Source organism: Trichomonas vaginalis (genome assembly GCF_026262505.1).
Source record: "Trichomonas vaginalis G3 chromosome Unknown ctg_79, whole genome shotgun sequence".
Lineage (NCBI taxonomy): Eukaryota > Parabasalia > Trichomonadida > Trichomonadidae > Trichomonas > Trichomonas vaginalis.
In genome coordinates, this window is record NW_026529166.1 from 49,079 (window position 1) to 60,065 (window position 10,987).

At 33.3% G+C, this 10,987-nt stretch overlaps 1 protein-coding gene and 6 pseudogenes across 7 annotated transcripts, besides 1 other annotated feature; 1 reads left to right on the forward strand and 6 right to left on the reverse strand.

Moving 5' to 3' along the window:
• The first annotated feature begins 1,729 nt into the window (after window positions 1–1,729).
• Window positions 1,730–10,987: part of a mobile genetic element that runs on past the window's edge.
• TVAGG3_1068440 (uncharacterized protein) lies at window positions 2,454–2,690 on the reverse strand (the record flags this gene model as incomplete). Its single annotated transcript, XM_001293810.1, has 1 exon — window positions 2,454–2,690. The coding sequence occupies one exon, from the start codon at window positions 2,688–2,690 to the stop codon at window positions 2,454–2,456; it is 237 nt and encodes a 78-aa protein (XP_001293811.1).
• TVAGG3_1068450 lies at window positions 3,509–4,013 on the reverse strand (annotated as a pseudogene). The gene has a single exon. A coding segment is annotated over exon 1 (505 nt).
• On the reverse strand, window positions 4,235–4,802 carry TVAGG3_1068460 (annotated as a pseudogene). Its single transcript has one exon. A coding segment is annotated over exon 1 (568 nt).
• TVAGG3_1068470 lies at window positions 4,830–5,177 on the reverse strand (annotated as a pseudogene). The gene has a single exon. A coding segment is annotated over exon 1 (348 nt).
• Window positions 5,922–6,431, forward strand: TVAGG3_1068480 (annotated as a pseudogene). Its single transcript has one exon. A coding segment is annotated over exon 1 (510 nt).
• On the reverse strand, window positions 6,516–7,016 carry TVAGG3_1068490 (annotated as a pseudogene). The gene has a single exon. A coding segment is annotated over exon 1 (501 nt).
• TVAGG3_1068500 lies at window positions 7,779–8,680 on the reverse strand (annotated as a pseudogene). Its single transcript has one exon. A coding segment is annotated over exon 1 (902 nt).

Here is a 10,987-nt window from a genome sequence, read left to right on the forward strand (position 1 = left end):
ATTGTAGTTTGAAATTTACGATAAGATTATAATTGATAAAGTAAGGTTTTGTCATTAATGCATCTTATAAACTTTCATTGATAAATATGGATAGATAAGTTCTGTGTTCAAAAGTAAGCATTTTTTAAAACGCGCAATTATATCAAGAACGACTATCATAAATTCATGAGTATCGATGATTTTCGTTTAGGATGGACTTAATCGGCTTGATTGATATACATATTTTAAAATGGCATAGCTTTGTGCATGTTATGTCAAGCATTGTGCCAAACCAATTTAAAATGAAACAAATTATTTTAAAGAAACTATATATGAACTATTCGAACACTTTATATTAATGTAGGGAGCTATAAATTTAAATATTCTAAAAATTTATTTATTTGTTAAGAGTTCGGAACAAATTTATTATTGAATATATAGGAAATCAAATAATTATGCATAATCGCATAAAAAAATGCTGAAACAATGAAAAGAAAAAAATAGTTGCCCAATAGAAAAAGTCGAACCCATACCCCTACCCATTGAGTTATCCTCACTTTCAAGTTTCGATCGAAAAAAAGGTATTTAATCGCGTAACTCGCACCGTTTAGTCGTATTTCGAAGTTCTATATAGTATTAAAGATTAAGTTACATTATGTACAAAATAACTTTTTATTGTTATTTGATTTTGATAGCATTATTAGCTGAATATGAAAAATCTCGTAGAAATAATCATTTCATTCAGACATAAGTATTGGATTGTTTCCCAACAAGCATAATAACACACGTTTCATATTATAATTTATTTCATTTCTGTACAAAATTTAGATAACGATATCAAATAAAAAAAACTGTGGCATTTTTTTACTTCAAACTATCATGAAGTGTAACCAAATTGGGTGAGTATTCTTGCTATCAGTATGACATGAAAAAGTGAACGCCAAAAATTGAAGATATTGTAGTTAACTCGGATTTTTTTAATTGCAAACACATCTATAATTTGTTTAAATATCATTTATTATATCAAAATCGAAAAATTCGTTTTTGGAAATCTTTGAATTTATGAGAAGTTCTACAAAGACACTTACAAATATAGCGTTTGCAATAAAAAGGCTCTTTAACCTTCTACTGGTTACCTTACGGGTAACCTGCAAAGCTGCTTCCAAGGCATCGGGAAAATAACGTATTTTCGTGAGACTACCTTTGTATTTTTTTATCTCATTTTTTTGATTTTGAAAAAAATTTGGAGAGAAGAACTCTTCGTTTTTGAATTTTATCACGATGGTTTTAAAGTATATTAGACACATGTATTGGTATTACTATTTTTGTATATTTTGAGAGAAAATCCCTAAAAAGTGAGAAAATCTAAGACGGTTTGAGAAAATATATAAACTATTGAAAATTTGAATTAAACTTCTAATTTGGAAAAAAGAAATTTGGAAAGAAGAAAATTCAAAAATCGAGATTTAGACTCAGCATCAAATGGAGAACAAAATGTTTCTTCATATGAAGGAAAAAAATTTTCTTGTGAAGAAATAGAGCTTTTAAAATTTTATTGTATGTAATGAAATAAACAAATATTAAAATTATTTTTTGATAACAAGAAAATTCCCAATAGAAAATATTTGAGAGAAAGAAAAAAAGAAAATTGAAAAATATTACTCTCCTTTATATTTCATGAGATTTTAAATTTATTCTCATAAAATTGACAATTTTATACGTTTAGATGAAAATAAGTGATTTTGATTGAAATAGAAATTAGTTAGTATACAAGTCTTGGGTACGGAGGCACTGCGTTCCACCTTACCCAATACTTGTGAATTTGACACTTTACAAAACCAGTAACGTATATTTTACAACACAAAACAATAACACTCAGTTAACCTTAAATATTTACAAAGCCGCCAACCACTTCACTAACGAGCTCACCAACATTTCGCTAACGACTTCACTAATGAAAAAATAAACGTTCTCACTAACGTTCCCACTAATGTTCTCATTTACAAAAGTATTGCAGCGCTTCCCATTGCTGTGCTTCACACAATAGTTCATATTCTTCAGTATCGCTGCTGTCACTCCAATCGTCAGAGTCAAAGTCACTGTCAAAATAAATGTTAGTAAGTTTTGACAAAGCTAATGAAACACGCTTACCGTTTGTATCTATTGCTTTTATATATCTCCCATTATGTTTGTTGTCATAAATGCTTAAACTAACTTTACCCTTTCTCCCTCGTATCTGATAGAATGTATTTTCACGAGGAACGAAGAACAAGTTCTTGAACTCATGACCGTTGTAGTTTGTTATCTCAATAGTTTTCGTCATTTATATAAAAATAAAATAAAAAATAAACTTAAAAATTAATGATATCACCACCCTCACACGTATGAAAACATAGCGCAAAAATAAATTTAGGTGAAGTGGTGATATCTCACCTCTTTTTTCACCTCTTTTTTCACCCGTTGAATTCATTACTTTATAACTCTCTTCCTTTCTCCAACTCTTCTAACTTCTTCTTAAGTTCAGCAATGTTGTCCTCATGAAGTTTAATCTTTCTCAAAATTCCTTCTTTATCTAATGGTTGCTTTATCTTTCTAAACTGAACTCTACCATCCTTCATAGTATGAATGTAAAAACCTTCTGGAATAGTTCCTGATTTAATGTATTCTACCAAAAACTTTTGTTTCATTGCTTCAGTGACTTTAGTCGTCATTTCAATCAAATAAAAATTTTAATATTAAATAAAAATAACGTTATTTTTTCAGTAAGGAAACGCAGGAGTTTTACGATTTATTTGAGGCGTGGGTTCTGGTTTAAATGTTGGAGTCGGTTTAGGAGTTGACTTTTGAACAGGAGTTTGTACTTCCATAGGTTCAGGAGTTATTGAAGGTTTTGCTTGTGAAGGCGTTGGTTTTGGCGAATGTGTTGGAGTTTGTTTAACTTCAGCTACTTCAGTATTATTTACAACATTTGCTTTATTTCTTTTCAACATCATAACTGCTCCTGCTGTAGCTAGCAAACCTAGTGGGAGACCATATCTTATATAAGGACTTGACCAAATGCTATTTTTGACAGGAGCTGGTGGAACACCTAACCTTGGTGAAACTGCTCTTTGCCATTGTGCAGCTCGTAAGAAATATTCAATAGGTGCTCCATAATCGTTTGGTAAAGTTTGTTTCATAGATGGTGAAGGTTCGCGAGAGCTTGATGAAGAACTCATTTATAAGCTTTAAAAATAAACGTTCATCCTTTATTCCTCACTGTCGTCCGTGGCTAAGTTATAGTCATCTAATCTTATTATGGGGATGCCATTAGCACGCACCTGAATGGCAAAGCAACAATCCCTCATAAATCCAATAAGTGGCTTTGGTACGTTTTCAGTTGCTAGTTCAATAGGTCCTTTAACAGACAATTTGTATGTTATTGGAGCAGTAGATGTTTGACCTTGTTGGAAGCAAAAGTCCACTTCTGTTGGAAAACCACATAAGAAATGTGTGTTGTCATAGCTATCCCATTTATGTTCCACACTACCATCATCCACCAATGACCTCATAACATCTTCATTAAATCCTATCATATCATTGTTTGTATTGCAAGCGTTCGCAACCATTTCATAAAATACAGGTCCATATGATTTTTCAGGTTCTGCAGGCATATTTCCATAAGCTCCCATGGAAAGCTGAAGATATTTAAACTTAGGGTTCTCAAAATTAACATAATAGTTGTCTTTCTTTCTAAATAGTGCCCAAATACTTTTAACATTAATAGGCGTATAAGCTGCTGTAAATGTTGCACTTGAACTATCTGTATTCTTTGAGAATGAACCATCCATAGGAATCCAATCCATAACTTTAACAGGAAAACATAAAGCCTCGTTTGTATAATGTTCTACAAGTTCTGTATAAATGTTAGGGTCTAAAGAGAATGACTTTGGATGAATGAAACATTCATTAAAATCCATCTTTGTTCGAAATAGTTGCTGGGTTACAGTTGTAATAGTAACTGTTCCACTAGCTTCTACTGCCTTCGTTATCATAGTGAATGGTTCATTCCATGGAACAAATTTATTTGTCGGTGGATTTGAATCTGAAGCAAATGCAACTTTAAGAGTTGGATTGAAAGCAATGATATCATTTACAGATATAGATGTGCATTGTAAGGCGTCGCTACTGAACTTTACTTTAAGCTGAATGTTTCCTGCAAAAGCTGGAATAAATCTTATAGCTTCTAATGGTAAAAACTTTCTAACAGGAATTCTTAAACGAAGCTTAAAATCAAATGATTTTCCTGCTGTAATTGGACCACTAACAATTTGTCCTGTTCTGCATGTTCCCGAATGACTCCATACATCTTCATGTCGAGTCTTTGAGAAAACATCTACTTTCTTTATTTGTTCGGTAGTTTGTGAGTTTGAAGTTATATATGCTTCTTCTCTTGCGTTGTCTTGAGAATATACGATACGACCATTTGCAAGGATTTGATATCCAGCAACTGCATAGAAAGCGTCATCGAAACCAATCCAAAATCCTGGTGGGTTTGTTTTATTGGAACCTGAACCAATTTCTTTATCTACAATAAATTGACCTTCCATTTTATACGTAATGAATGTATTGTAAAGGTCCAACATATTTTCACCAGGAGGTGAGAGATTGAATGTTACCCATGTGTTATCTTTAGCAGTTCCAGGTTGTGATGGAATCTTTGCGTCAGAATATTTTCTATTAGTGTCACCAATTTGAACTGCATTGTCTATGATATCGAAATATGAGCGAATCTGATGAATATGCTCTGCTGGAGTAAATTCGTTTAACTGTTCGTTCTGCATGTATTTACTTCGGATAAAAATATCTATTTACTTCATTATTCTCACTCTTCTTCTTGGCATTCGTGGTGGAAGTTGTTTCTTGACATTTTCAATGAACTGTACATTCTCTTTTGTCTCAACTTCTTTCACTGGCGGGTCAGGGTTCTTTGACTCGGTTTGTTTTTCAATGAAATTCACGAACTTTGCAATAAGCTCTTGGTTCGTTATTGAAAGTACATCTGGCTTCTTTTCTTCTGGTTCTATTGACTTTTCAGTTTGAATAGAAGGCTTAACATGGGCTTCGTGGACTTCACCCTTGCCATACACCTTAATGTTGTCGCTTTCTGCATTCGCTAATGGAACCTTTCTTTTTCTTACGTATATTTTACCATCTTTACTCTGACTTACATAATAGAAAGGATGTTGTATTCCTCTTGCGTCATTTAATATAATAGACTCTCGCTCTGATTTTGACAAGCTCATTTTACATCGGTTAAAGTTTTAATTTTGTTTTTTATCTGCAATCAAATGACTCAGACAAGCCCTACGGACAAGACCCAAGGTGTCATAGATGTTGAAGCATTGAAGAAAGAAATTCGTGAGCAAATTTTATCCGAACTGAAGGAACAAAAACAAGAACAAAAGCCAGAGAGACCAAAGAGAAAACTTAGTGAAAAACAACTTGCTGCATTAGCTGCTGGAAGACAAAAGAACCCACGTTTGCTGGCAAAGAAAGCTAGAGAAGAAGCTGAAGCAAAGAAAGAGTAAATGGTTTATTTTTATCCGAACTAAATGTATAGACAAATACCTTTATCTGTTGCGTTCAGTAGTGAAAACCCTGACGTCAAAATAAAGGGGAACAGAGTAACGTTTAAGTTTCCAACAGACTGGATTGTGAACATAAATGAAGAGAAGTACATTGGCATAACATCTATGTATATAACACGTGCTTTCAGAAAGGTTGACTTTATACTTCAAGTCGAGATAGAAAATGACGAACAGTCTTTAAGCGCCCAAAACATTCACATATACAAATACTTTAAAGACGATACAACATTGTTGCAATGTATGATTTCATTTAATGAGATGTTCGAGAAAAAGTTCAACATTGAAGTACAAACTTTACAGCCTTTACGTGAGTTTCTTGCACAACTGAAAGAAGAAGGTAGTCAGCCACAACTTATAGACTTTCATTATGAATTTAATGAAAATGAAGATGGAACTCATGACTGTCAATTCATTGTATTCTCACCATTCAATGAAGTCGCTAAAGAGAAAAAAAATCCATTACGTATAAGATTTCAAATCTCCGAACCAAGTGATGATTTTAAGAATGTTTTCAATTATGATGCAATGCTTCCGAGGAAAAATGAATTTTCAAAGATTGTAACACCTGGCATTTGGGATAGAAAGCAAGCTATATTATATTCAAACTTAAGTAAAGGAGTTGAAAATGAGTTCATTGGTCATACAAGAACTTCACCACTTCCTAACCCTAAATACTATAAATTAACTGGCTTCAATCGTGAGTTTTGGATAGACATGTTCTCCACTCATGACCATAAATGTCCAGTGTTCTTGCCTCCAGACCATAAGGACTGTCTCTACATTGAAGCACAACTCTTAAACTCTACCATCGCAGTATTGTAAAATCTACGCTAGCTTTATTTTTATCACGAATGACCTCATTCATGACCTCATTCATGACCTCATTGCTGACAAAAATAAATGACCTCAGAACTTCAACTTACGAATAAAGCTTGTTTTAGTCGTTATTGAAAAGTTGAACTTTTCAGCAAAGCAAGGTTGACATGACTTACATAAGTCGAATGCAATCTCTTGACCATCATGAAGTGCTTTGTAAAGTTTCATTAAACTGAACTCAGAGTCTTTGTCATATGTTCCAACAGGTATGTGAATGTTCTTATCTTCATTGTAATAGCATTGTATAGCTTCAGGAAACATTTCATTAGCGGTTAAAGCAATAACATCTTGCTTCACGCCTTTCATTCTGCAGTGAAATGCAACTTCATTTAAATCATTCGTGAGTAAGTCTATGTAAGTCTTCTTTCCACAGAAAATACTTTTATAAGCTAAACTTTGTTTTCCAGGTGTTATTTCTGCAAAGTCGCTATGAAATTGACCAAGGTTCTTTCCTATAAGTTCGCGACCATATCTCTTCTTAAACTCTGCTGCAAGCTTTGGGATGTCTTCATTGAAAATATGCATGCTATCACAGTCCTGGTAAAATATTTGAAGACCCATGTCCTCTGCAGTACAGAATACTTCATTCATAATACGTTTTGACATAGACAGAATATTAACACCAAGTGGACAGAAGTTAAAGTGTCTGCAAATGCTTTTCGTTAGCTTGAAAATAGTTTTATCTGAACCATCCAAACCTTCGAACTTCACTATATGGTTGTAATTTCTTATAGCATATCTTATAGCATCTTTGTCATTTACTATGGTTATTTTTGACTCAATAGGAGATAGAATAGTTTTGCCATAAATGCTGTTCAGAATGAGTTTTATAATTTCTTGTAAGGGGTTTCCTTCTTTCTTATACTTTAACCTTAACTCAAACAACTTCTTTACTTCATCTCTTATTCTCATATCTCTGTTTCCATCGTAATAGTATCCTTGCAACACTTCACATTTGACACCTTGATATTTTATGAGGTCTTGTAATGTTATATGGTCAACATACATGAGACAGCAAGTGTTTGAACTTCTTGGAACGTTAAGTTCTGGATTTAGTTCAGGGTCGCAAACTATTAAATGAAAGTGTCTGGGTATACCAATCTCTGTTATCTTAATGAGAACAAAGAAGCCAGACATAAACTTTTCACCAATGGGTTCCTTTTGGTCATCATCGAATAAATGTCTCATGAGATACTCTGTGCTTAGCATCTCATCCTTCAATACTTTTGGAATTCCTTCTAAAGTATACAATCTTGCTATAGCTGAAGGATATAATGAAACAGTGTCGAAGTCAGCAATGAGTTTCTTTTTGCTCTTTTGTTTCATGTTATCTGACAACATACATCTTCCACCTTGAATGCATCTCGAAATAAATTCTCTTGGTTTATTTGAGAGGTCATAAAGATTTCCATTCGGGAAGTATACTCTGTTCTCAAACAATTTGTTAGCAATAGAACAAATACTAACGTAGTCATAAACGTTTAAATCAAACTCTTTCAATAAGTCATTGCGGAACTTTACAAAACCTTCTCTTAAAATTCTTACATCTTGTTTGCAGTAAAACGTGCTATATTTTTCTAAGTCGAAGTGGTTTTCATCTATTCTGCAACCTTTGATGGAATCTATGTTCTTCATAAATGTATCTGCATCATGGATAAACTTACATGCTTCAGAAATGACACCAGTTCTGTTGTCATTTGCTAACAAAACACTGCTGTAGTAGTTATATGGAAATACTTCTTTCGGGCCAGTTTGTAAGTTAAACATAGCAGGAAATAGTTTAAGCTTCTTATTTATAACACTGTAAGAGTCTTTTATAATAATTGCCCGTCCTTTATATAAACCAGTTATTTGCATTGTTCGTGAACCTTTAATGATGGGAGTTCCTTTCACTTCTGTCATGTGTCTTAAGATGAAGTTTATGTCATAACTGAGGTTGTGAAAATATATTAAACTCTTGTCAGGGAGTCGTTCCAAAAATTCTGTTGCACAGTTCTGACCCCATATGCTTTCACTCACTGAACCATCTTCACTGTCGTAACATATGTTAAAAGCTTTATGAAAGCCATCAGTACTGCACTCAAAGTCAGCAAAGAAAACGTGCTCAGGAATGAACTTACATTTAGCTTTATTTACTTCTTTTGACTCTGCTTTCTTCTTCAGTTGTACACAATACTTTGGAGCATATGTCAAATCTTTAAATGGTGCAAGGTTCTGTTTATATAAGTCAGTAGTATATGTGAAAAGTTCTCCATAAGAAATAGGTTCAAAATATTTGCACTCCCACAATGTTTTCATAACATCCCATAACGGTGTTGTTCTATCATAACGAACTACATATTTATCTTCTCTCTTTGTATAAATCTTCATCTGTTTCTCAATGTTCATTCCACCACAAGCTTTGAGAATTTCTTTATAGTTTCGAATGAAGTATGTTGTCATTGGTAATCTTTCATTTAGCATGTAGTGGTCTTCAACAAGAAGTAAGTCAATAGTTCTAACAGTTTCGCATTCTTTTGGTATATATCTCTTTATTTCATTATGTCTTGACTCATTGAAATAACCAATGGTAACATTAAATGATATACCTGTTGCGTCAGAAATTTCTTGTACTTTACTTTGAGGAAAGTCTCTAACACGAATGACTTCTCTCATGTGGTCAATAGTTTCTTCATTTACTCCAGCCTGAATGCAAGCATAAACGAAACAATTGTCCTCTGTCATAAGTGTTGCAGTTCTTTTGTTCAATTCATTGAAGATTTGGTAGCGCTCAAGATTTATAGGTAATGTGCAAAGATACTTCCAGAACTGACCGCTTCTCTTCTTATAAAACTTCTTTTCACCATTATCTTTCCAAAAGCTTTCTATAAGTGCTGGGTTTCCTGTTTGCTTAAGAGCTTCCAAAATGGCTTTCTGGTCATTTGTCAGTGTGCTTTCATCTCTATATGGTCTCTTTTTTGGTTTGCCTTTCTTTACATCTGACATCGTTAAGCCTTCATATTCTGTTAAATCATACATCTTTATTTCAGTAAGATTCTTTATGTTTGTCAAGAAGAAGTCATAGTGCATTTCAACAATACCTGCAGCATTTGCTTCTATCTCTGATATAAAGTTCTCCTTCAAGAGCTGATGTAGTAATGTTTCCAATATTATTGAGGTTTAACGTAGAACATTCATACTTTCCACCAAGTTTATAACATACCATCCATCTTTGTTGTGAGTTTATTTTAATTTTCTCTAAGAGTCTCATGAAAACCTTACCGAAATGTTTGTGTAAGTAGTCTCTGTTTGGTTCATCTAAAGCTTCGATGTTAAAGTCAATGAGTCTATTGCCTGACTTCACATTTCTCTTCCTATTCTCTTCATCTTTCTTTAACCATCTCTCACCTTCTTTTGGTTTGTCGTCAATGGAACGAATGACATCGTTAGCTTTGCGAACTTGTTCTATAGCACTTTTAAACATCTCTCTTCTCTGTTGTTTCAGTGTGTCGTCTCTTCTTCTTGTTTCACCAACGTTCGCATTTGTTATGTCAAACATCTCTTGACGAACATCATGAGAAAGAGCTTTACGAGTATGACCAACGTTCGCATTTGTTATGTCAAACATTTCTCTTCTTACTTCATGAGGTACTGAACGTCTATGATATAAGTCAATAGCAATGTCATTTAAAGGAAATGCTCTTGCATGGACTTCGTCCTCGCGCGTTGCGGCTTTATGAACTCATGAATTCTATCATAACTTATTGCACCATTATAGTCATTGAGGATGTCAGCGAGTGCTTTTTTGTTTGTTGCGTAATGTTTTGCAACATCTATATTAGCTTCTGCAAGAAGTTGTTTTATTTCCGAGTGTTCTAACTTAGACAACTTCCGATACATCTTTAGTAGGAAAAAAAAATATTTTTTGAAAAAATTAGATTAGATTTTTTTTAAGTTATTTTTCAAAATAATTTAATATTTTTATTTTAATGAAACACATGCAAGATTGCAAGTTCTTTTCATACAATGCTCTCGCTACTGCCATCAAGAATGAGTTCAATGGTGCTTCAAACGTTAATGTTATCTTTAACAAGAAGTTTGTGAAAGAATCTAAGTTTGGTCAGTATGTCAGACCATTAGCTATTGTCATTGACCGCAAACGTTATACTTCACAAGAGTTAGCAGTAGTTTTGAAACAAAAGAGTATCTTCGTGAATGTCAAAGATACTCATTATACTGTTATAAAGAACTCTAACATTGACTTCTTCAGTATTGCTATGAATCTTTGAAACTTGTGAAATGAATTTTTGAGAGAACGCTAAGTAACACGTCTAAATTTACCAATAGGGATGAGATACATAACTACACACTAGAATTACATCGACTACTGTGAACAATGACGACAAGACACAAGAACTGATTCCTCCTGCAGCAATCACTACTGTTTCCAGCGTAATCGAATTACACATACAAGATATATTACTCTTACAGATTCGGATCGTAAGAAGCTTCTATTGACATTG